This window comes from Lagenorhynchus albirostris, chromosome 19, assembly GCF_949774975.1.
Source record: "Lagenorhynchus albirostris chromosome 19, mLagAlb1.1, whole genome shotgun sequence".
NCBI classification, from domain to species: domain Eukaryota; kingdom Metazoa; phylum Chordata; class Mammalia; order Artiodactyla; family Delphinidae; genus Lagenorhynchus; species Lagenorhynchus albirostris.
This window is the reverse complement of record NC_083113.1, coordinates 46475173-46502355: the sequence shown is the minus strand read 5'-3', so window position 1 is coordinate 46502355 and position 27183 is coordinate 46475173. Positions and strand designations below refer to the sequence as shown.

The 27183-nt window shown below is 41.4% G+C and overlaps 1 protein-coding gene across 1 annotated transcript; it reads right to left on the bottom strand.

Moving 5' to 3' along the window:
- Positions 1-827: 827 nt before the first annotated feature.
- Positions 828-8244, bottom strand: CMTR2 (cap methyltransferase 2). Its single transcript, XM_060130361.1, has 2 exons — positions 7972-8244; positions 828-4357 (listed from the first exon to the last, which is right to left on the bottom strand). The coding sequence occupies exon 2, from the start codon at positions 4336-4338 to the stop codon at positions 2038-2040; it is 2301 nt and encodes a 766-aa protein (XP_059986344.1). The 5' UTR covers positions 4339-4357; positions 7972-8244; the 3' UTR covers positions 828-2037.
- Positions 8245-27183: the final 18939 nt, after the last annotated feature.

Below are 27183 nucleotides of genomic sequence, written 5' to 3'. Positions count from 1 at the left end.
GCATTTTTCCTTCCCTTTTTCTTAAAGAGAAATTCTTATAAATCATTGGTACCCGTCAGCTACATCCGGTTCAATATGAACTTTCCTCCAGTTGTATCTCACCTCTAGAGCAAATCTGAATCCAATAAACCAGATGAACAGCAACTGATCCCAAACACTGGATTAAAAACCAAAATACACTCTAACATACACCAGGTATGTTACGTATTCCAACACAGGTTAATGTTAAAAACAACTAAGCATTCAATACTTATTTGAGGGGCTTAAAAGAAAGTGTTAGTACCAGAACCTGGAGCTAGGCTTTCAACTTCATTCTAATCAAATAGTTAAAACAAGTAAAAACAAACTGAGTCGTTGTACTGGACCAAATCAACCAAGGCATAAAGACTATTTAAGCGCAAAATGGTTTCCCCAGAGTGGTTTTTGATTCTCTCTTGGTAACCAATTTTTCTATCAGACTTCTACCATTATACAACTATAAAAGCTTCCATAAAGTCACAAGAAGAAAATCACATTTCTTTCAGAAATCTACCTCTAGTACTCCACACCCTCCCTGACAAGAAGTACATCTACCCTCTTCCTCCCTCCCTTAAGTATTCAATTTCTTTCCTGAAGCAGAGCTTCCATAAATATTGCAATATTAAGGACTAAATTTTAATGAATACAAATCAGAGGAAATGAAGGAACATTAACTCCCATTCAAACCTTCCTTTAAAAAAATGTGTTTCCAAGTTATATTTTTAACTTCCCCATGATTCTCTTTAAAAAACTGAACACAAAATCTCTCTGCTAATGACTTTATTCATAAATCTATAATGGAACTCAAAATAGCAAAGAACATGAAAAAATTCAGGTTAATATTTGTCAACCAAATACATCAAAGAATATGTTTACTTTTCATATAACTAACAAAAATGTCTAAAATGCACATGTGACAATACACATATTCTTCACTGTGCAGAATTTCAAAGTTACAAAGATCTGCTTAATTCAGTTGGCCAGAATAGCCCATTTATACTGACAAATACATATAATTCAAAAGAAATCAAACATAATTGATAAAGTAACGATCTCATGGTTAATCTTCTGGTAAAGTGCTACTTTCATACTGAAAAAAAGAATTAATGAAAATTTAAAAATTTTTAATGTTATACCATCATTCTGAAAGTGTTAAAATTTCTCTTCAGTACTCACTACATTCATCACATTCACATGTCCACATTATGAGACCATAAACATTACTTTGCAATTTAAAAAAACTCTTTCTGTTCACAGATTATTTCCCAGAAGTTAAAACTTACATACCATTGCTAAGTGAAACTTTTCACTCATATAGGAGTGTTTTAGACACAATAATTTTTCATTTTTTTAAACATGATCTTTGGTTCGAAGCTGTCTTGATATCCTTTCTAGTTGGATGGTTGTGGTTAAGTAGAATATTTATAAAACAGCACAGTAGCTTCATTTAAACCACAGAAGTAAACTGGATCGATGGTCTAAAGGCAATGAATGGCATGTATCAAGATGTCTGGCATGATGAATTCCACATATCCATAACTGACATGGTCAGTATTAAAGGAAATTAATGTTGCTGAGTAGTGGCTCACCTCCTTTCATCAAAGACCTCTATCAATTCAGTAACAGTATTAGCCACTGGAAGAAAATTAGTTGGAAAAAAAATCTAATCTGAATGAAGGCACACAGGTGCAAATCTTAAGCAGATAAATAAGACCAACTGCATAAACTGCATATGCAAGCATGGGTGTGTCCACCCCAAGCTCATACACACTTCTCATGTTTGAGGTTGAATATCATCACTGCATATATTCTACCACATAGAAAACTCTATGTCTGTGAGTGTATATACCCTAGAGGTCAGAACTAGCTGATGGCTTTCCAGAAAAAATGAAACTTTAAATGATGCAAAAGTTGTCCTTTCCTCAAAATAAAAGGTTTTAAATCAATACAAAGGGATGCAATACCAGTGGAAACTGAAAGATGCCATGAAGCTAAATCTCAGAAAGGACAAGTTCAACTTCATAACTGAAGGCTGCTGATGATTTCTTCTCTCTCTCCTTGAATAATCAAATGCAAATGCCTTTTAGCAATGGTAGCATTCAAACCCCACAAAAAATCAAGTAGTGTGCCCTTAAGGAGCACCTCCATTGGCACAAACTGTAAAACCTGCTGGGGTGCATCAGAGTTAACCAAAGCGCTCAACAATTCATTCACATTCTGCAGATACTGGAAAACTGGGTTTGGAAGGTCTTGATAACCAACACAAAGCAGAACTGCACAAGTCTTTAGGGGCTCGGAAGAGGTGGGACAAGAAAATGTGATGAATCTAAAACAGCTGTGGAGTACAAAGATCAAACCAGCCATAAATCTTGTAAAACAAGAAAGTACAGGCAAAATCATAATATCTCCTGTATGAAGCTGCTGCAATGAATGTAGAAGGCAGTCCAAAAATAACTGCTGGTAAGCTGGGTCTCCATCATGAAGCAATGAACAGCTAAAAGTCATGAGTTCAGCTGATTCCAAGAGCTGAACTTCCAATGGTATATGTATTTTGACATGTTGGAGAGCTGGAAAACCCACAAGCAGGCACTTTACTTGGTTGCTGGGTTCTACATCCTGCTCATCCTGAAGGCATTTTGTAAGGCTAAACACCTCAGAAAATACCAATTCTTCAGAAAAAATGTGACAAGAACAACAATACTGCTGTTTTGGCCTAAACTTGGAATCCAAATTCAAGGCTCCTCCCAATGACTTTTCAATTGCTTCATTAAGAGCCTTTAAAATTTCACCATCACAGAAAGGAGAACAGTTTACCCTTGGCAGTTTCTTTCCCTGTAAAATCTGCCATAAGTGACACTCAAGATTGGAAGCTGTCCCTTCTAAAAGAGCACTTTGCCCAGGATGATATGCAGCATGTTCTTCAGCCCAACTATTAAAGTACCCTTTGGCCACCTTATCTTTCCATGAAAGGGTTTCCAGCATTTTCCTTTCATTGTAGGTTTTAAAATATCTGTTCCTCTGCCCAAACCATTTTGTATTTGTACTACAACCAATATTAGATTTTTTCACTAGCCAATTATTTCTGGAAAGAGGCTTCAGTTGAAACTTTTGCATGAAATACTGAACAGCATAGTCCCTTAAACTATTCAGCTTTGCTTGTTCCCCTTCTCCCATGCACTCAAACAGACGAATGTTCTCGGAAATAGTCTCTAGCTGGTATTTATGAAAGAACACACAACATTCTTCATGTCTTTTAAGAAAAGATTCGGGAATCATGTGATGGGGAAAGAGAGCTTTCCTGGTCATTTCAGGCCCAAAATTCAACACCATCTTAGATAAAAGAGGATAGATTGCCTCTCTTCCCTTATAGTAGAGACATACCACATAGACTTCTGAGTTTCCTGCCTTGCTGGTAGCAGGTTTGAAAACATGGACTTTGTCAAAAGAACAGTTTAGCAGGTACATCAGGTTTATGGAACAATGTTCAAACAAAGTAAACATCTTCAGAACAAAAGAGCCACCACTTCCAAGAGTCATCAGAGCAGTGACAGCTTCACAGTAATGCAAAGAAGAGACTAAAGCTTCTTGTTCACCTGGGTTTCCTTGGCAATCAAAACTTCCATCTGCAGTGATCAAGTGAATGGTATCCATGCTGCTTATGAAATTCTGAAGTCCAGTCAGATATTTCAAGGTCATGATATCGCCGGTGTTATCTGGACCAAAGTACCAGCAACGTAAGGTATTTGCAATAAGTCGGTCATCCATAATCATCATAAGATTGTCATTTGCTTCATGGTATGGATTCAAAGTATTAGCCACCCAACTCCAATCACAGGGGAATCGATGGGATTTTAAGTAGTGATTGAGACTAGCTATAAAAGCTCCAGGAGCTTCACAAAGGTGTAGAGAATTCAGTTTTCCCTTCTGAAAAGCTTCCTGTGGAATAAGTGGAAAGCTACACAAAATTTCATGAAACTTACACCATGCTTGAGTACAAAGTTCAGCGTTCACAGATTTTCTCACATAAGAAATTATTTTCCCAGCTTTATTAGTGAAAGCCGTGTGCTCATGCCACTCATCCAATTTCTTATCACTCAGTAGGTTTTTCACTTCATTTAGGGAGCTCTTCAAATCAAGAAACACATTGAATTCCGTGTGGTCACAGGTGAAAATCTCACTGGAATCTGGTAACTGCCACTCATCGTTAAGTGGCTTGCCATAAGAAAAGTTCTTGGCAAAGAGTTCAAAAATATCAGCAAGAACATCTGGGCTGAATGTCTCAGGACTTGAACCCAGTGGTAGCTTTCTGCACTTACTCATTTTCAAATTAAATTAAAATCTAGAAAAAGAAAACACACAATTAAATGAATCAAATTTATTAGTGAGTGAAAACTCATCCACAGCAAACTGGATCACAATCATGACAACCCACAAAAAATGGGAAGACTAATGTCAGCACAGTTCATTACATGATGAGGCAATCTGGAATGAAGAATAAAGGCTTTGCTATCCGATAGACCTGGGCTCAAATCCCAGCACTGCCATTTACAGCTTAGTAAGAGGCTGTGGGCAAATAACTCTACATCTCAGTTTCTTATTTAAAAAATTGAGGTATCATTTTTTTAGATGAGGATAAAACATGCTAGCATATAAAAAGCATATACCAAAAAATATTCATCAGTGACTGGCAGCTCTTATTACCAAAGTAACGCACCGAGCTCCTCTCCGAAGTTCTCCTCTACCCATCACTGAGACACTGCCCACAGGGCCCCAAACACTTACTTAGACTAAGATTCATCCCTGAACGTGACCTTTGATCAAACTCTAACAAGTGACTTTTAGCTTTTTTTAGCTCCCTCCAAATCTCACTTCCTTCCAGGAGAGGTTCCCGCACCTGAACCCAGCACTGGTCCTGTTACCAGACCTCTCTGACACCACCCACTTACTCACCTACAAAGATTGCCAAATATATCCTCTGTCCAGATCTCACTCTCTTGCTAAATCACACACTTTGGTGGTACCAAATCGCCTTTGCAGGCTACCAGCAAACACTCATCACCATATTGCTTGTCAACTGTGGTGTACCTGACAGGTTAGCCTCCTGATCAATGTTGAAACTGACCTATAGTTCACCCTGGCATGTCTCTAAACTAGATTCCTGCTTTATATGGCTGGTCAGACAGCTCCATGCTTGTATTATAAAATATTAATTTTTTGCACAAAAACTTAATACACTTTGATAGAATAATTTTAAACTGAAGAAATATCCTTAACGAATATACAAATTACAAATAGTAACCCTACATTCTGTGTTCTAACACTGCCTAAGAAACCAAAAACATCTGTCCAATGGAAGGGGATGGGGTACAAGAGAAAGAAGCAAAGCTTAATGGCATAGTGTTGGAAAAGTTCTAAATTCCAGCAGATACAGCGATGAGTATTACACGGTACTTGCTGGCACAATGTTAATCAATAGGTGCTTCAGTTCATGACTACTGCATTTACTTAGCATGTTCAATACATTCTACACCAGCCTGAAGATTAAAATGGGAGATAAAGGTGAGCGGGCAATACAATAAACAAAATAACAGCCAGAAGACTATTCTATTAGCATTTGTACTCTTCTCTTAACACACTTTTTCATCCTTCTACATTTTTTTTTTTTTTTTAAGCTGTACGTGGGCCTCTCACTGTTGCCTCTCCTGTTGCAGAGCACAGGCTCCGGACGCGCAGGCCCAACGGCCATGGCTCACGGGCCCAGCCGCTCCACGGCACGTGGGATCTCCCCGGACCGGGGCCCGAACCCGTGTCCCCTGCATCGGCAGGCAGACTCCCAACCACTGCGCCACCAGGGAAGCCCTACATTTTATTTAAATTATTTATAAGTATAGCAGAAACTAACACACCATTGTAAAGCAATTATACCCCAATAAAGATGTTAAAAAAATTATTTATAAGTCTACTCTACTAGCTTGTAAACTTCTTAAAGTAACAAGTATCTTCTTAGCCATTTCTGTTTGCCACCATATATTTACACATTGCACAAAAATTGCGGATAATCACAGTTACCCATTAATATATTTTTCTTACCTTAGATTTTTTTTAACTGTTAGAAGCTATATTAGCCAAACTTCTGAAAGATGGCAAAAAGAAGGCATTCACTAAAATCCTAAATAAAAGTAAATAAGAGTTTACTACAACAAGTTATTCTGTCCTAATTCACACTTTGCTAACTGGAAACTACAACTTTTAGATTTCAACTATATTCTATTTTGGAAAAAGTCTGATTTTAGTCATGAACTTCCCATATTAATTAATGGTTGTAGGTAAGCTCTGAAATCTTACTTAAGCTAATAGGTAATTATTCTCACAGGAAAACAACTAAAGTGATTCAAACACTCCATTGTTCTTCCCAACTATACCTGTGGAACACAGACCAAAATTATATATTTATATATAAATTGTATATTATATTGAATAATGTTCAGGTCAATAATCCACAAATTATCCAAACATTGTTTCCTACTATCAAATTCCCAGAATCCAACTGCTTCTCACCCACCTCCAGCTATCAGCCTCCTGATTGTAGACACTGTCAACTCTCTCCTGGATTACTCCCATAGCCTTCTCACTGGTCTCTTTGCTTCTACCCTTGCCTCCTACATTCTATTCTGAAACATACCCACCACAGTAACTTTGTAAGACCTAAATTAGATTGTATCCCTGCTCTGCTCAAAACTGGGCTGCAGTGGCTCCCCATCTCAAAGTAAGGGCCAAAGTCTTCACAGTAACTTACAAGGCCCTTGAAGATGTCTGTCCTCCACCCCCACTCCATCTCTAACCTCATTTTCTAATACTACCCCTCTTACTAATTGTGTTCCAGCCACACAGGCTCTCTTGCTGTTCAGGTAAGACCTCAGACACACTGCAAGGGGAAAGTCTGTCTATGCACGAGTTAGTCCCTCCGCCTGGAATGCTCTTCCCTCAGATATCTGCATAGTTACTTCCCCTACCTCCTTCAAGAATTTACTCAAGTGTCACTTCCTCTGTGAAGCCTACCCTGACATCCTAATTTAAAATTGCATCTTGCATTACCAATGGTAAAGTAAAGGTAAGAACCTTGCTGTATTTTTTTTTTTTCCCCCATGGCACTCTTTTCCTTCTAACACATAATTTACTTATTTATGTTTACTGTTAACTGTCTTCCCAAAACTACAACCTAAGCTCCACATGGCAGGGATCTTTGTTTTCTTTACTCACTTATCATTCCAAGAAGTTAGAACAGTAAGCACTCAGTACACAGTAAGCACTCAATAAGTATTTATCGAATAATTGAAGGGATAGCAGATTAGCACAAAAGGCACTCCTCCGACTAGGTTCTGAATGTCTTAACAATGCACTTCAACGTCACTCTAGCACCGCAATGCTTAACAACAAAAATGCTTGTGGTTTACAGGATATAAGGTAAAAGTTTCCAGTATGTGTTCCTCTGTCCCTCTCATTAAGCACTCCAAAGAGCTTTGTGGCACTGTAATTCTGCTACGAGGGTCAGTAATACCATTCTTGTTTTGCAGAGTCGAGTAGGGAGTCATGTAGACCCCCTGCTCAAAGCCACGAAGAGAATACCCGCAAAATTCGCCGGCCTAACACAAAACCCGCAATATCTCATATACAATTGTTACTCCTCCAACCAACACTTAAACGAAAGAGTTTTGGAAGTGTTTCCGCCAACTCCTCCTCCTCCTAGCAACGGTGAAAATAATGCCTAGTGTGTATCCAGCGCTTTACTTTGGGCGAGGAGCACCCAAGACCTAGCTTCCTCTGGTGGAAGTGAGTCCCAAGCTCCATTCGAACGGCCCGGTCCCTGACCCGGAGGAACTTCAGTTCCAGCCCCTGCCTAACCCACTGGAAAGTCGAAGGAGGACCCGGGCTCGGAACCAGGGCCTGGATTACCTTCGCTCACGCCCACCTCAGCCCCCAGACTCTACAGAGGCTGCGCTTCACTCCCTCTCCTCACTCGAGGAGGGCATTCTCCACTTCCGCTCGTGGGGATGATTTCCGGGAGCGTCGCTCCTTCAGGCCTTCTGTGTCCCCGACACAGTGAAGGGAGGTGGCGCGCCGGGAGGCCGGGAAGGAGGCAGGGACCTGCCCTCCTTACTCTAGTGCTGCAGGACACACGGAGCAGAAGCACTCCTCCAGGCTGCGCCGCCGCCGAAAGTCGGCAGACGGCGGCCCGAGAACTCTGACACACGCTCGCGCATGCGCCTCAAGGCCCGGCTGGCGTCACACGTCAACGTTACGCACGCCGGCGACTCTCGCAGCGCCGAGACCTCGGCTCTCTAGGTTTCGTTTCTCCTCAGGTGCAGAAGCTGGGAAACTCCAGCCTCCCGCCCCAAGGCTGCTATGGCAACTGCGCGCACAGAGGGAGCGTCCTTTGGCCCTGCCCCCTCGAGAGTGGATGCGTGGGATGGGGCGGGGCCAACCTGTCCGGGACACGCTGGCCCCGCCCACCTGGGCCCTGGGCAGAGGTTTTCTTTTGCCGTTGGGTAGAATTGAACTCCTAGTACTGCTTGACTTCAAACTGGTGCTCAGAAGAACATGAGAAAAACCAAGCTAGGGAAACTACGAAATAACACTCTGTTATCATAACACATATATTTATAAACCAATAAGAAAAGATAACCTCAGAAGAAAAATGGGAGATTTGAACAGGCCATCCAAAAACAGTAATATGGCCAATAAGGATATAGTACAAAGCTGTTTAACTTTTTAAAAAATAATTAGAAATGTTTTCTTTTCACTCAACTTAGCAAAGATTTTAAAAGATCGATAATAGCTACTTTTGGTGAGAATGTGGAGAAACAGGTTTACATACTGTGAGGAAGAGTGAAAATTGGTACTACCTTACAAAATGGCCTTGCACCTTAGCCCAGCTATTCCCACTCCCAGCAATTTATCTTTAGAAAACAAAGAACTGGCACTCACTTTGGACAAAATGTTTATTACAGCACCTTAATTACATCAATAACAAAACCTGGTTACTCTAAATGTCTGCTATAAGGAAATTAAATTCTTTATGGTACATCCATATAATGAAATACTATGCAGCCATTAATAGGCCATATATGCCAACAGTATTGTGTGAAAATAGAATATAGAACTGTGTGTAGAGTTTGATCCATTTATGTAATATATATATACACACATATATATGTATATATACACACATATATGTATGTGTATATATATGTCGATGTATATATGTGTGTGTGTGTGTATATATATATATATATATACATTTTTTACAAGTCTTCCAGGACATGCATCAGTGGAGAAGAAAGTCTTTTCAAAAAAATGGTGCTAGGACATTTGGATATCTATATGGAAAAAACTTTATTTGGACTCTTACCTCACATAATAAAAATAGATTTCATTTGGATTGCCAATCTACATTTTAAGGATCAAACAATAACTCTTTTAGCAGAAAATATAAGAGGACATCTTCGTAACCTTTAAATAGGCAAAAAGTTTATAACAGGATGGAAAAAGCACTAATCGTAAAGAAAAAATATATATAAATTGAACTACATTAAAATTAAGAATGTTGGGCTTCCCTGGTGGCGCAGTGATTGAGAGTCCGCCTGCCAATAGGGGACACACGGGTTCGTGCCCCGGTCCGGGAGGATCCCTTGTGCCGCGGAGCGGCTGGGCCCGTGAGCCATGGCCGCTGAGCCTGCGCGTCCGGAGCCTGTGCTCCGCAACGGGAGAGGCCGCAACAGTGAGAGGCCCGCGCACCGCAAAAGAAAAAAAAAATTAAGAATGTTTATTCATCATAAGACAGCACTGAGAGTGAAGAGGCAACCTATAGAGTGAGAGAAGATATTTACCATACGAATATGTGACAAAGGACTTGTATCCAGAGTATATAACTCCTACAAATAAGTGAGAAAAGATGTCCCAGTGGAAAAATGGGCAAAGACCAGAAAAAAACTTCAAAAAGATGGTATCCAAAAGGCCAATAAACATATGAAAAGATGCTTGACCTCATGTTTTGGGGCAAATGTAAACAAAACCCAAAATGAAATACAATTACACATCTACTAGCTAAAATGAAACACGGAAAATATAATTGTTGGAGAGTTTGAGGGGTGACCAATGGAAAGCTGTTTGTAAGAAAAAGATCTTCCAAGATCTTCCAAACTCACGGGTTGTTTGCCTTTTTCAGTTTTTTCGAGGTATAATATATACAGTCAAATGTTCAGATCTTAAGTGTACTACTCAACCATTTTTGCCAAAGGCCTATTAAATATTCCAGAAATTTCCCTCGAGCCCCATCCCAATCTCCCACCCCCAAGAAGCAACCATTAATCTGCTTTCTAACACTATAGTTTAGTTTTGTCTGTTCTAGAATGTCATATAAATTCTATCATTACAGTTTATAATTTTTAGTTTCCAGTCCCTTTCCATTCACTGTAATTTTTTTTTTATATTGTAGGGGAGAAAAAGAATCTCTTCTACCCTTCTAGGTTCTTGGCTGGGGCTCTGTAACAAAAGATATACTTGACGAAAGAAAGGCATATAAATTTATTAATGCTTTTTGTGACATGGAAGCCTTCACAAGGAAATGAAGATCTGAAGAAACTGTTTTTACACTAGGATTTTTTTTTTTTTTTTTTTTTTTGGCTGCATTGGGTCTTCGTTGCTGTGCTTGGGCTTTCTCTAGTTGCGGTGAGCGGCGGCTACTCTCCGTTGCGGTGCGCAGGCTTCTCATTGCAGTGGCTTCTCTTGTTGCAGAGCACGGGCTCTAGGCGTACAGGCTTCAGTAGTTGTGGCATGCAGGCTCAGTAGTTGTGCCTCGTGGGCTCTAGAGTACAGGCTCAGTAGTTGTCACACACGGGCTTTGTTGCTCCATGGCATGTGGGATCTTCCCGGACCAGGGCTCAAACCCATGTCCCCTGCCTTGGCAAGCAGATTCTTAACCACTGCACAACCAGGGAAGTCCTATACTAGGTTTTTATACTAGGACCTGAGTGTTTTTACATAGGTTTGATGAGAAGTGGAAAGTCATGGGAAAATGTGACAAATGAGTATGAGCTAAGAGGGGCAAACTGGGGGAAATTTAGCAAGGTACGTTCATTTAAATTCCTGTTGGAGTCCTCCCATCTTTGGAGATAAGGATGTTTCTTTCCTCCAGGCACAGGGAGGGCATCTCTCACACAAGGTTCTTATGACCTGCTTCAGAGCAAGGTCAGAGAGTCTTTCCTGCACCTACCATTTCTTAGATTCCTTTAGCTTAAAATATTCAGTATGCCAAGACGCCATATTTGGTGGTAGTGTGTTCTGAACCCTGACAATATTCATCCATGTTGTCTTCCGTATCTGTAGTTTGTTCCTTTTTATTGATAAGTAGTATGCCATTATATGGATAGACCACAGTTTAATTATCTATTCTCCTACTGATGGACATCTGAGTTCTGTTTCCAGCTTGCGGCTATTAGGAATAAACCTGCTGTAAGCATTCCAGTACAAGACATTTTGGTGAGCATATGTTTTCTTTACTCTTGGGTAAATACCTAGCCGTCATATGGCTGTGTAATGAAGTAGATCAGGGTTTCTCAACCTTAGCATTATTGTCATTTTGAGAATCACCAAGGGAGATGTACGTGGAACTCTCCAAGCAACCCCCAAACAGTTTTCTCAAGTGCTCGCACCATTTTACATCTCTACCCACAGTATGTGAGCATTCTGGTTGCTTCACATCCTCACCAAATTTTGGTGTTGTGAATCGTTATTATTTTAGCTATTGGTGGGAAATGGTTGCTTTTTACATCTGATTCTTAATAAATAGTAATTAAAAACTAAAAGCTGTGGATATTGTTCTTTCATGGGACCAAAGACTAGATAAAGGATATGTAATCGTTTAAACACAATCACTATGTTCCCCAAAGTTTATAAATATAATCAGGAATATTCCAAATAACAAAGCTTATAGTGAGCCTGTCTTTACTAAAATAATCACAACATTAACATTTTTTGAGTACATAATATGTGCTAAGCACTGAAAACTGCCGTTTTTCATTTCCTCGTCTCAACAGCTTTATTTGGTCAATATATGTATTGTCCCCATTTTTTTTTTTTTTTTTTTTTTTTTTTTGCGGTACGCGGGCCTCTCACCGTCGTGGCCCCTCCCACCGCGGAGCACAGGCTCCGGGCGCATAGGCCCAGAGGCCACGGCCCACGGGCCCAGTAGCTCCGCGGCACGCGGGATCCTCCCAGACCGGGGCACGAACCTGCACCCCCTGCATCGGCAGGCAGACCCCGAAACACTGCGCCACCAAGGAAGCACCTGTCCCCATTTTATGAACAGGGAAATCAAGGACCAAAGTGATTAAGCAATTTGCTGAACGTCATGCAGTCAGTCAGTAGTGGAGTCAAGGTTCGGACCTAGGTCTGCCTGACTTCAAGGCCAATCTGTTCTGCAGAGAATTCCTAGAAATTGCCTCCAGTAATTTAAAAACAACTTTATAGTCCACATTCATGGCCAGAAATGCTTACAGTAGGCCAGTAATTTATGTTTTTTAAAAAAAAGATGAGTTTTATTCATTTTGTCCTAAAAGCAGGAAGGTAGATTGTCGCAAAGTTTTTAGAAAAGATGAAATATAATGAATGAATGAAATTAGTATTTAAACCTTTGCAAAGTTCAAAGAAAATAACCAGGCCTTGCACTAATGTATTTGCAAATTTGTGTTAAAATGCAGTTATGTGAATGCATTTAGTTTCAACTTTTTAAAATATATTTTGATGATCATACACAGTACCTGGGTGGAAGCTAGCTACAATTAGTTATTCTTTCCAGTTCCTGAGCATTCCTTATATTCAACTGGCATGACTACAACATAAGTAGCATCCAAGAATTGAAACAACTGGCTCCCTGGCCTCTACTCTGATTATAATTCTGTCAAAGCAAACAAAAACTAAACTGCTTCTGTGATCATTTATCACCAATCAACTTGCTGAGTCTCTAATTACATCCTCAGATTCTGTGAGGTGACAATGTACAAATCGTGGTTCCAAAACCCCAGAGGGAGTTTTCTGGGGTGATGGAAATGTTCTATATCTTGATAGGGGATTTAGGTTAAGAGGTATATGTATCTGTCAAAACTCATCAAATGGTACAATTCAGATTAGCATTTCACTAAATATAAATTCTGCTTTAAAAAAAAAAGAGCCACAAATAAATACTGAGCTCTAGGTTAACCATTTGCATGCTGAAATGTTTAGGGGAGAAGTATACTACATCTGCCCCTTACTTTGAAATGCGCTACACGTAAGATGGGTTGATGGATGGAGAAAAGGACGGATCGATGATAAAGTGAGTATAGCAAAATGTTCACGACTGTAAAATCTAGGTGGTTGGACACGTGGCTGTTCACTATGTAATTCTTTCAGCTTTTCTCTTTTGAAATTTTTCATAATAAAATATTGGGGGAAATAAACAGAGATTCACAGCATGAAAGGCAAAAAATGTCATCTCTTTCCACTAAAAAACAAATAAATACATACAATGAGTATCTAGTACTTCCCATTAATGCAGTGAAGAGAGCCTCTAAGTGAGCTTTAGGTGAACAGCTTCGATCTGGTGAAGACCAGGTGAATGTCTTTATGGCTCAGTCATTTGACCCACTTACCTGACTTAGTGAACAGCATTCAGGCTTGGTTTTGACCATTACACAATATTAAACTGTTCCTATTCTTTGTCACATAGTGTTCTGCTTCCTCTCTTCCTTCCACATGGAATGGACTTGTTCAAAGGCAGCAAACTAAGGGAACATTGACACTGAAATTTCAGAAGTCAATAAAGGTTATAAACCTGATAATAAGTCTTCCAATTTCCCTCATGACAATCTTCCACTAGATCTTTAAATTGTATTCTGATCAAAATTCTCATGCAGCACCTTAAACTGTCAAAATACAATGTTAGAAAGAGAAAATATAGTAAAAATTATAACCAATTTGTCTATTCAGCCATTGGTTAGAACTTGTACATGGTGGTATTTGAGGAAAAGTGCTTGAAAACAGCAGCCTATAGTCTATTTTTTTTTCTTACTGTTTGGAAACGAAACAAAAATTATTAAAGCAAATCAACTAATTTTTAAGCATAAATGCAAGAATTTTAAATATCTGATCATCAAAGCAGTTTTTGTCTATCTTTGGTGCTGTAAACATAGCTAAACTTCATTCTGCATTTTAAAATATCCAGGACTAAAACTCAATATGAAATGTCTTCCATAAAATTTATTTTTTAACAATTTATGTTTTTTTTCTCATATAGTTAATTTAATGTTAACAGAGTGAGTCACTTACTAAAGGAAGAAAAGTCAAAATGTGTTTTTATATGTTATGAATAGCATTCAAGATTATATTTAAATGAACTTTAAAACAAGATTTATAATACAGTCATTGATAATATGCTGACCTAAAATATGTTTTTACTTAAAATTAATTCTTTATTTTATTTTTGTAGAAATGACCAAAATGACTTTTTTTAAATGTAAGGGTTTAAGAGAGGATGTATATTACCGTGAGATGGTCTCAGGAGGTTAAAAAAAAAATTAGTTGGGAAACACTGACATGTGGAATAGAATACAAGACACGGCCCACCCTTGAAGCATTAAGCAATTCATTGCAGACACGATGTTAAAAAATAAATAACATTATACAACTAAGTACTGTATCGTACAGTACAGGTTAAGTGTTGTAGAAGTCTAAAGAAAGCGGGAACTAGTAATGAAAAGATAGGGGAAAGAGACTTTAATTTTTCCCTTAAAAGGCTGTTATTATTTGGGGAGAGGGAAAATAACATAAGTGAAAAAACAGGGAAGAGGAAGGATAATTGCAGAAAAGGGACGGAAAGTTAATAAGATTAAAACGCTATATAGGTGGTATCTTAGTTCAGGCTGCTAAAACAAAATACCATTGACTGGGAATCTTAACCAATGGAAATTTGTTTCTCACAGTACTGGAGGCTGGGAAGTCTAAGATCAAGGTGTGGGCAGATATGGTTCCTGGTGAGGGCTCTCTTCCTGGCTTGCAGAAGGCTGCCTTCTCACTGTGTCCTCACAAGGCAGAGAGAGAGTGAGCAAGCTCTCTGGTCTTTTCTTATAAGGGCACTAATCCCATCATGGGGACCCCCCTCTCATGAACTCATCTAAACCTAATTACCTCCCAAAGGCCCCACCTCCAAATACCATCACATTGAGGGGGAGGGCTTCAACATATGAATATTGTGAGGACACAATTCAGTACACAGCAGGTAGTGAAGAACCAGAGTATAGAGGACCATTGAAGCCAGACTGAGGTGCCAGAATCTGCAGCAATAGAACATGGTCAAGAAGAAAAGAAATAACTAAGTTTGGTTCTTAGAGAGTTAGGGATGGTAGAGGAATAGCCAAGCAGAAATATCCTGGAGGGAGTTTGAAATCAATGGGTGGCTGAAGTTCAGGTGAGAAAACTGAACTGAGGTAACACTCAACCCTGTGAATTTTTAAGTACTTTGTTATTATTTATTATTAACATCCATTATGATACTTCATTCAGAAGTGAAATCCATACCAAAAGTTGTTAAAAGCACTAGCCCTGGGGATTCTTTCTGTTCACAGCTCACCTAACACTGTCCCTCCTTGGGCTCAATACGGCTTCTCTTTTTGAACAGTTAAGCATATCAGCTCTAGCATCTGAGTGCCTAGATTAAAATCTTCATCTAGAGCTCTGTGACCTCGGGCAAGAAAAATCTCCAAGGGCCTCACTGAGGATTAACAAATAAATGTAAAGTGCTTAGTACAGGGTTTTTGCACTTAGCCCATATCTGACAAATGTTAGCTGCTCCTGAAAAATGTCTATTCTTTTCTGGAAGATAGGGTGCTAAATTCAGGCCCTCCTTGCAGAGTGCTCCTTCTTTTGCTGTTTCTTTTTTTATTCAAAATCCTTAATAGAGCAGGAGAGGAAAAGAGGGAGGGAGACTAAGGAAGAGAAAGGGAAAACTGAGAAGACAATTGAGACCAAATTATTTCACATCTGTCACTGAGAAGCTGCCAGATGTATCTGCTTTCTGTCTTCAACAATTTCGGCAGGTTTTAAAGAACAGAAAGAGGGCCAGCTGTAAAATGAATGAGCACACGAATCAACATGGCTGCATCTCAAAAACAGTGTAGAATGATAAAGGCAAGTGGCAGCAGTTTTACATTGCTTTACCATTGGTGTAATGTTTAAAAACACACGTAACAATTCTGTTTAATGTTTACTGATACAAACATAGTAAAAATATAAAAACACAGATGAGGAAGATGCACACTGTAACTTCCAGAGAGTGGTAAGCTCTGGGAAGACAGGAGGGATGGGAAAGAAGCACAAAAGGGACCTCGACTGTATCTGTAATGTTTTTATGCTTTTTATTAAGCACTGAAGCAGTGGCAAAATATTAGCACTTTAAAAATCTAGGTAGTAGATACATGGGTGTTATATTATTCTCATTACTTCTTTGAATGTCTGAAATATTCCCTAAAAATTTTAAACATAAAAAAAAGGACAATCTGCCTCATTGTTAAATCCATTCAAACTCCCACACACTGTAGAAATCGAGTTGTTCAGCTAAATCACATGTATGAATGATTTTCAGGAATGAGTCTGCTTCTCAGAATCAATTTGAAAAGAGTATAATGAATCTATTAAAAATAGGTTATGTTTTGTGTCATGTTTATGTTACCAAAAGAGATTTCAAATTCTGATATCTCGTTTGAATTACACATACTACCATATTATTGGGTTTTTCTTTCATTTTATTTAATTAACAGTTGATAGTAAGACCACATTACAATTTGCGGGTGCTTTGTAATTAAAAGATTGGTTGTGTATACCTCAAGATTGTATATACCTTAAGAGTGTGTATACCTTAAGATCACCAATGGGCTTCATCACGGGGCAAACCCGGATTGATGGTGGCTGCCTAGAGTGCTGTGTTGAGCCAATTGTGAAACAATATCTGGGCTCCACTGGACAGGCAACGATCAGCTAGGGAGGTATGTCAAGGGCAGAGTGGTAGAATGGGGCCCTGTGTGTCCCACTGATACTCCTGACACTTTCCTGATTCTCCTTCTGCCTCTCTCACTGTTTTTTCTCCATCTACCTTCACCTACCCCTTCTATCTTGGTGCTTCCAAGAATTCCCCCTCCCTCATTCCCCTTGATCTTCACTCAGCCTGCAACAGTCCCTGGCTGATTTCATCTTCATCCACAGCAGCCCTACATGCTGATGAGTTCCTCTTCTTCTGTTTACCTGTGAAGCCTTCCCAGGTCCATCTGGGCCAGGTGAGACACCCGCGCCCCGCTTTCATCCCCATGGCATGCACAGAGCATTTATCTCTCAGTATTCCAACTATTTGTTTACCCATCTATCTCTGCTGTTGGGCTTTGAAAGAACAAGCCTGGGTCTTACTGATCTCTGCACTCCCAGCTTCTGGCACACAGTGAGCAATCAATAAATGTTTGTTAAATGAAAGAATGATTTAATGAATGGTGTCCTTACTTTGCAGAAAAGGAAACAGACTCAGAAGTTGGGGTTTTCTCAAGGTTTTCCCTCCTCCAAAACATCCCCATCTTTCCTCTAGAACAGAGGTTGACAAACATTTTCTGTAAAAAAGCCAGATAGTAAATATTTTCAGCTTTGTGGGTCATAAGGCCGCTGTCACAACCATTTCACTCTGATGTTGTAGCTGGAAAGCAAACATAGACATGGCTGTATTGAAATACAATTTTGTTACAAAAGCAGGCAGTAGGCCAGATTTGGCCCATAGGCCATAGCTTGGGGACCTTGCTGTAGAAGATGGTAAAATAGACACTCCTATGTCTCTGGTTCCTTCACTGAACATCCTCTCTGCCTCAACCCAAATCCCAGAATCCTGATTCCAGTGTATCCATAGTCCCTGTTGGAGTTAGGTCGACAATCCCTTCATACCTCCAAACCAAGGAGTTGAGGAAGGCTTATGAGAAAACTGGCCGCAAAGCTGGGATCTGAAGGGAGGAGAGGACCTTGTTGACAATGGCTCTCAAGAGACCTAGAGGAATCCAAGCCCAACTGATCCACATCCTCCTTGATCACTTGTTTTGGGTTTTGTTTGTTTGTTTGTTTTTCGGTACGCGGGCCTCTCACTGTTGCGGCCTCTCCTGTTGCGGAGCACAGGCTCCGGACGCGCAGGCTCAGCGGCCATGGCTCACGGGCCCACCCGCTCCGCGGCATGTGGGATCTTCCCGGACCGGGGCACGAACCCGCGTCCCCTGCATCGGCAGGCGGACTCTCAACCACTGCGCCACCAGGGAAGCCCCACTTGTTTTGTTTTTGTATCCATTCAGCCAGTCTGTGTTTTTTGGTTGGAGCACTTAATCCATGATCACTCATTTCTGAATCCCCTTAACATTTCGAAATGAAAAGAGGTCCATTTCTTGGGTGCAGTGGACAAAGAAGAAAGTGGAACGAATAACTCCTTTCTATTCCCCCAACTCCCTTTCTGTGTTTCCAAATGACTAGTCTTTTTCTCTTCCAGAGACTACCTCAAACTTCTCCCACTCTTCTCATATTTCCTACCCTATCGTCCTCTCATTCACTGTCAGGAGATGACCTCATCTCCTTCACTAAGGAAATAGAAGCCATCAGAAGAGAACTCCTTCAGAATTCTGCCACTCAACCCAAACTTATCTGTACCCACTCTCTACTCCTTTTTTTTTAAATTTATTATTTATTTTTGGCTGCATTAGGTCTTCGTTGCTGCGTGCAGGCTTTCTCTATTAGTGGCGAATGGGCGCTACTCTTTGTTGCGGTGTGCAGGCTTATTGTGGTGGCTTCTCTTGTTGTGGAGCACAGGCTCTAGGGCATGCGGGCTTCAGTAGTTGTGGCACGTGGGCTCAGTAGTTGTGGCTCGCAGGCTCTAGAGCGCAGGGGTGGTAGTTGTGGTACACGGGCTTAGTTGCTCCGCGGCATGTGGGATCTTCCCGGACCAGGGCTCGAACCCGTGTCCCCTGCATTGGCAGGCAGATTCTCAATCACTGCGCCACCAGGGAAGCCCCTCTCTCTATTCTTTCTTTTAACATTTTATTTCTTTTTTAAATTCTTTTCCCATTTAGGTTGTTACATAATATTGAGCAGAGTTCCCTGTGCTATACAGTAGGTCCTTGTTGGTTATCCATTTTAAATATAGCAGTGTGTACATGTCAATCCCAAACTGCCTAACTATCCCTTCCTCCCTCCCTTCCCCCCTGCACTCTCTATTCTTCCTGCCATAATGCAATAGGTGTCTAAGACTAATCCCTCCTTCTCTCCTCTGTGTCCCGGGTCTTTCCACCTTCTCAGGGAATGTGATTCCATCAATCATTTCTCTCTCCTGTATCTCTCGGTCTCTCTCTCTGAACTTCATCCCAAAGGCACAGAGGAGCCTCTCTCCTGGTTCCATCAACATTTACATATGCGTGTCTCTACCATCTTGAAAATAAGTCTCTCAAACTCGTGACTTGCTCCAATCATTGTCCTATCTCTCCCCTACTTCCTTCATGGCCAAATTTCTTGAAAGAGCTGTGTGATCATGGTTTTCACTTCATCATCTCCCAGGAATTCTTCAACTCATGAAAAACGTTTCTCCTCTCTCATATCCCTGAAACTCTCTCCTTGAAGACCTGAAATGACCTTGTCTGTTGTTACATCCAACCTGGAATTCTTTGCCCTTATCTTTACTGAACTCCTGACACTATTCAACACTGTGGTTTTCCTTCTTCAAACATTCTCTTTCTGTGACTTTGACAACAACCTCCTGGTTTTCCTCCTATGCTCATTCTTCCTTAAGCTTCTCTGTAGGCTCCAGTACCGCTGTCTATGCATTAAATGTTGGTGTCCTCAGAGTTCTCCACTAGGCCTTCTATTCTACCCTCCTCAGTCTACATGCTTCCCTAGGATGTCTCGTCAAATTTCCAGGCAATCCTTAAATAACTTGATGATTCTCAACGTTACTTGTTCAACCCAGAGCTCACTGCTGAGGCTACAGCCAGCTGGCCAACTGCCTAACAGAATTAGAAATTATCCCTCTTCTCCTTTATTCACCACATCCAGTCCCATCTTTACAAAGCATTGTCTTGACCCCACCATCCCAGCCAGCTACCTCCCCTTTTCTTCAACCCATATGCAACAGCGTTTCTTGAAAATTCTCTTAAACTCTTCAATCAAGCTTACTACTATACAACGCCATTGAAACAGCTCTTGTCAAGATCACTCATGACTCCTGCATTGCTAAAGGCAGTGGACAATTTTCAAGTCTCATCTTACTTTGATCTCTCAGCAGCATTTGACACAGTTAGTCACCTACTTTTCCTTAATATCCATCCTTCACTTGGCTTTTCAGACACCACCTTCTTCTGGTTTACCGCCTTCCTCACTGACTTTCCTTCTCAGTCTTCTTTGCTCATTTCTCCTTTCTCCCTGACTCTTAACATTGGGGTTAACAAAGGCTCATTTCTTGGCCCTCTTCTCTACACTAATCCCCTGAGAGATCTTATCCAATCTCAAGCCATAAATGTCATCTCTAGATCTATGATTCCTAGATATATATATATGTGTATCTTCAATCCAGACCTCTCTTCCAACCTCTATTCTCTTATATACAACCTCTATTCTCTTATATATACAACTGCCTGCTCAACTTCTCCACTTAAAATGCATCCTAGGCATCTCTGATCAAACCGAGATCCAATTCCAGTCCCAAACACCTCTTCTGCCCACAGCCTTCCACATGTCAATAGATGGGAACTCACTCTCCCAGTTGTACAGGCCCAAACCTTGGTCTCATCATATACAAGTTAACTCATTTCCTTTAATATGCTTTTTCCATTTGTGTCTTTTTACCGTGGTTTCAAGAATTTTTTTTCAAGAGGGCTCCTAGGTACAAAGTTTGAGCAAGCTTAAAAATGTCTCCTTTATTCTCAAAGGATATTTAGACTTTCTTTCCCTCATAAGTTTGTAGAATTTGTTCCATGATCACCTGGTAATGAGTGTTGCATTAGTTCTTCTTTCCTGACCTCTCCATTCATCTTGTGATTTGTTGAATTTCATCACTGAAGTAGGTGGGTTTTTTTTTTTCAAACTCTTTTCTTATTGAATTCATGTTAATTTCCTCTGTAGCTCAAGGCAATTGCAGGGAACTTTAACTAGCTTCCTTGTTTTTTTTTTGTTTTTTTTTTTTTTTTGGCATCTATTTTACGCCTGCTGTGCTCATTTAACTTTTTTTTTTAACATCTTTATTGGAGTATAATTTCTTTACAACGTTGTGTTAGTTTCTGCTGTATAACAAAGTGAATCAGCTATATTCATACGTATATCCCCTCCCTCTTGTGACTCCCTCCCACCCTCCTTATCCCACCACTCTAGGCGGTCGCAAAGCAGAGAGCTGGTCTCCCTGTGCTATGCAGCTGCTTCCCACTAGCTATCTATTTTACATTTGGTAGTATATATATGTCAATGTTACTCTCTCACTTCCTCCCAGTTTACCCTTCCCCCTCCCTGTGTCCTCAAGTAACTCTTCCTTTCATTTCACTCACCTGCAGAATGCTTCCTTAGTTACCATGTTGCTTCATGTTGCTCATGCTTCAAATGTACAGCTCTACCCAGTTCTTCATTCTGCTTTGTAGAAAGAGGATGACAACTTCTTAATCTTATCTAGGACCTTTTTTCCCCCCTTCCAGCTACATTCTGAGGCCAGGGAACTGTATTCTGTCCACTTTCCTATAGCCTGAGGGCAGGAACTTGGGAACGAGCTTGGCAAACTTCCTGCAGCCTTTGGTATAGGACTGGGCTTACCTTCTCTATTAAGATTTTGTCAAAGTCCAGGCTGGGGTACCCCCTTTCCATGGGGGTGGGGGGAGGAGCGGGTGTTCCCGGGCTTCATCTCAGTTCCCTGACTCATCATGGAATCCTGGCAGATGATAACACCTGGGGACTTTTCCTGGCTCAGGAAAACCTGAGATCATAGGTGGAAACCTCTACCCTTGGAAGAGATTTCCTTGCCTTTTCTCTAAGTTCCCTACTCCCAATTTTGTCAGCTTCTATTCAAATGAGGGGCGTTGGTGGGAATTCTCAAGGTTTTGCACCTTCCTTCCTTTCTTTGTGTCACTCTCTGGAAAGGGGAGAGGGGGATGTAAGTCACACCAGAATCTGCTCTTCTTTGTCGAGCGCTCTTCAGTCTATAGCATGAGGACAAGGTCTTTTCCTTGTTTGGTTGTTGCTGGCAATTATTTTTAACTGGCTTATTTCACTGAGTGATGGGGACAGTGATTCTGGAAGCAAAAAAGTGGTTTTTTTTAATTGTTTGGAGACTGGCCATTTCACTCTACTATCCTTAGGGACAGGGTTGGGTGGGGGAGGAGATGAAATGTGGTGAACTTACACAGACCCCAGCCTGGTGGCAGCGGCAGGCTCTTCTCAGGGAGCCTGGTATTTTTTTTTCGAAGGATATCTGGCTACCACAACCCTCATTTACTCTTTCTGCTGCCCTGTGTTTTCTCAGCAAGGAGTAGTGTCACCCTTAACACAGAAAGGGCTTCTACTGTACTTGACTTTAGAACAGCACAAATGGGAGAACCAGGAGGCTGCTCCCCACTCAGCAACCAGGCTCAGGAAGGAAGCGGCCCAGCAGTGTGAAGGAGTGGAGATGAGAGCAGGCGGCACTGTAATAAAGACACAGCGTGACAGAAGGAGACGGGTGGGAAATCCGGGCTTGGGCGGTAGTCTTGGGATGGAGTGGGGGAAAAGACAGAGGTGAGATGGGTGGGAGATCTGCAAATCTGACATCTCCCATCATCACCCAAGGTCCACAGCTGCCAGTGGGAGAAAACCAGCATCCCCAAGGAGCAATGAAAACATGGTAACTGAGCATTGGAGCTTCGAATTAGTGAGCACATCCCAAGAAAACTCTGACACAATGGGCTTTGGCCTCAGAAGGCAGAAACCTTTTAAGTGCCAATGAACATCGCCCTGCTCTTCATCTTAGGCTCTGTCTCGGTGATGGATGGCCACCTGCATAGTGCCATGGCATTTCGAAGCACAAAATAATTGGCTGCAGAAGGCTGTTGGACGCCTTTGTGGGAAGGAAGCTGCAAAAACAAATTCTATCAACTCAAATATTTTTTGATATTTTGAATCGGAGAGCACAAATTCTGTTATTTGACTTCTCCACGATATGAAATTGTTCCTTACTATAAAACCAAAAAGAGTAAAATGAAAACAGCCCTCCATATTTAGCAGTTAAATAGCCATTTGCTTTAAAGAGATTTTTGGATGTTTTTTGTTCCTCTCTGTATCATCCCTGTAAAGGGCATAGAGTTCTCCACTTCTTTGAAGAAACTGAAGCAACAATAACCCAAGAGTATAGAGTTAGCAGAGCTGTGAAAGCTTAGTAACAGTAGCTACACTTTATTGATATTGCTAATATTAGTTAATGCACGAATGAATATTAATATAGTTAAACTTAATGCTGGCACTGGGTTACTCATTTAGTCCTCCCAACAACCAGATTATTACTATTATCTCTATTTTACAGAAAAGAATGTGACTTGAACAGGTTCAAGAGCTTGAACAAAACCACACAGCTAGCACCTGGTGAAGTTAGGACAAGACACAGGTCATCTGACCTCAGAGGCTCTTCAATCACCGCGTGCCTGCCTAGTTATCTATTGCTGCGTAACAAACTAGCCCAAAATTTACTAGCTTAGGGGTGGAACTTCCGGAATGGTGGAGGAAAACTTAGTGGCTTAAAACAACATCTGTTATCTTATGGTTTTTGCGGGTAGGGAATCAGAGCACAGCTGGGTGCCTCTGGCTCTGGGTCCCTCCCAAGCCCATAATCAAGGTATCAGCTGGGACTGCAGTATCTCAAGGCTCGAGTAGGAAAGGATCTGCTTCCAAGCTCACGCCCATGCTTGCTGGCAGGATTTAGCTCCTTGCTGGCCCTTGGCCAGATGCCACCCCAAGTTCCTTGCCCCATGGACCTCTCCATAGGGCACAACGTGGCAGCTTGCTGTATCAGAGCAAATAAACAAGAACCAGAGAGAAAGAGTCTGAGCGAGATGGAAGTCCCAGTCTTTTGTAACCTAATTTTGCCACAGTCTGTTCATTAGAAGCAAGAGTCGCTAGATCCAGCTCACACTTAAGGGGAGGGGGTTACACAGAGGATAATTCCTGTGGACGCCAGGAAGTAGTGATCCTTGAGAGCCATTTCAGAAGCCGCCTGTCACCGTGTCCTTCTCCAGTAACTGCCCCTCTCCCATCACTCACAGGGGCAGGCTAAATGGTATGATTGTATAATGTGACTGTGACCCCCTAGCCACAGTCCAGAGCTCGACACCTGACCCAAACCTGGCCAGTTAGATACTTCCCCCCACGGGAATTCAGAATTACAATCCAGAGACCCTGGTTGGTTTCTAGGAGAGGCTTGAAATGGACTGAAATGAACAGGAGCTATGAGCAGCCATCTTCGGCTGTGCTCCAAAATAAGCAGAGAGCGCCACGTATGAGGGGGGCGGCGGGGGAGGGGAGGAAGACAGAGAGAGACAGACAGATAGATAATGCTTCCTCCCCTGGATTTGAGAGGTACAATAAGAAGTTTAGGTTTCTGTCACGTGTAACCAGGGGTGATAGTCATAATACTTAACCACCGATAAGGCGCAAATGCCAACCAGTCCGCAGGGAACTCACCATAAACACCGAGTGCAGCCCACTGCTGGACTCTGGGTGCTCATCAGCTCTTGCCCACCCCCCCCACCAAAGCTCACCTCTTTCCCACCTCGACCACGCTGCTGCCCTCTGAGAGGCTGCAGGAAAACGTGACCTAAGAACCTCAGGATCACCAGAGCAGGACCACGCAGCAGATCACACAAACTGTAGTGCGATCACAGCTTTCCTCTGTAGCCCACTGGGGAGTCAGTATCGCTTTCAGACAACTCACAGATGAGTTTCTGTGATAATGTCAAGTGCGGTTCACTGTGATCCCTGCAGTAACACACACAAGTGGCCTATACAGGGATGGAAAGCTTCCATCTGACCTGCGTGAGAAGGGGCTAGATCCACTAGTGCGTTGTGGGATTTGGGGAACTTGCCACTCCGTCTAAAACAGGAACATGGAGCTCCTTGATACACTCCAGGAACTGGGAACCCCTAGACTGTATGCACAGAGAGTTGTGGGTATTCACAGGTATGTAGGTAACATCAGGTACTCCAAAGACATGACGAAGACAAGACAAAATGAAAGAGGCCAAGAGGTGCTGTTTAGGGAAAGGATTAGGTTTCTTACGACTATTTTTTAAATTAAATCAACTGAGAGTCAGCAAAGTCAGTGAATGCTCACCCAGCCTGATTCTGCTCAGGAACAAGGAGTAAACACAGCATTCCTCTCTAGACTCGGAAGAATTTCCACCCTGACTCCTTGTCTCCCCACAATTTTCTTTCTCCATTAGGAATAAACATCAATGAGTGCCATCTGAAAGCTGGTAAGGAATTGATCACTGAAGGAAGTTTTGCCCTGCACATTAAACCAAAATCTGATTTCCTTTTGAGATATCCTGTTGAGTTAAACCTCTGCGTGAGAGCTATACAGTCAGAGGATTCTTTTTCCTACGTTAGATATTGTGGATGATTCATCTGCTTCCTTGTCCAATGAAATATGGGGTAAATTGTTACAATTTGCAACAAAGACAGTTTTATGCCCCTGTCTCACAACTGAGCGTGGTGTGCACGTTTCTTTCTTTAAAAAAGGAAGGTATATACTTCGATGCACTGAAGTGGAGATCAATATTCATAATTATAAGTCATAACTCACAATACAAATTTTCCTTGAATCAGGAATTTTTCCCTAGAAGAGATTTTTCTTAAGGTATATGTTACTTTTATAATTAAAGGAAGGAGGGAAAAAAAATATATATGTAATCGTCATTTTTTTATCAGAGCTTTAGATGAATTAATTGCAAAATCCCGTCCTACATTACCAACTGGGCGTGCAGCAACCACATGTTTCTATGTGGAGATGTCCTTTGGAGGTTCATCACCATCAGGAAGAGTGCATGATATTTTCTGAGCACTCACTGTGTGCCAGGCACCACACTAAACACTAGGCATGCATCTGCTCACTGGAGCCTCACAGCAACCCTCCCAATAACTATTATTATCTCCATTTTACGGAAGAGGAAATTGAGTCATCAAAAGGTTCAGAAATTTAACCAAAGGTGCACGTTTAGTAACTGGGAGAGCAGGGATTTGGAACCAGGTCTGTTTTATTCCAGTGTTTACTCTGAACCACTGTCTTTGATCCCTAAACTTGAGACTCTAAAAATATCAAGTTGTCTTAAGTATTTAGTAATATAGTTAGTAACCTTCCAAATAGTCTCACCCAGCATCACCCCGCTCCTTCAACTGGCCTACGTAAAACTTTAAGTACCGTATCAGTTAGCTACTGCTGCAGAGTAAACTCTCCCCAAAACTAAGCAACGTGAAACAGCAAGTACTTGTGATTGCTCGAATCTGTATGGGTCAGCTGAGCAGTTCTTCTGGTCTCTGCTAGACTTACTCATGTAACTGAGGTCAGCTGTGGGTCATGTAGGCAGTCCTGCTGACCTTAATTGGGCTCTCACACCACTGGGGTCTGTAGGTTACTGATGGCCTGGTCCTGATGGCCTCGTCTGGGACAACTGGCCTGTGCTCCACGTGGTCCTAACCCTCCAGCAGGCTAGTCCAGGCTTTTTCATACGACAGTGGCAGGGTTTCAAAAGCAAGCAAGAGATTGCAGAAGAGTGCAAGGCACCTGGAGGCCCTGGCTTGAAACTGAAAGATGCCACATGCTATGGCCCAAAGCAAGACATAAGGCGAGCCTGGAGTCAGAGTGGGCAGGGACTAGAAATTCTCACTGCAAAGGGTATGGATACAGGGAGTCACTAACTGGGGCCATTGATGCAATCAATCTTCCACAATGAATAGCTGTGGAAACAGTCAAACGCCTATTTTGACACCAGTAACAATACTGGTTGAATGCAGGGTATGTGTGGACTCTCTCACAACTTCTCTATCACAATTGCCCTCATATGAAAGGAA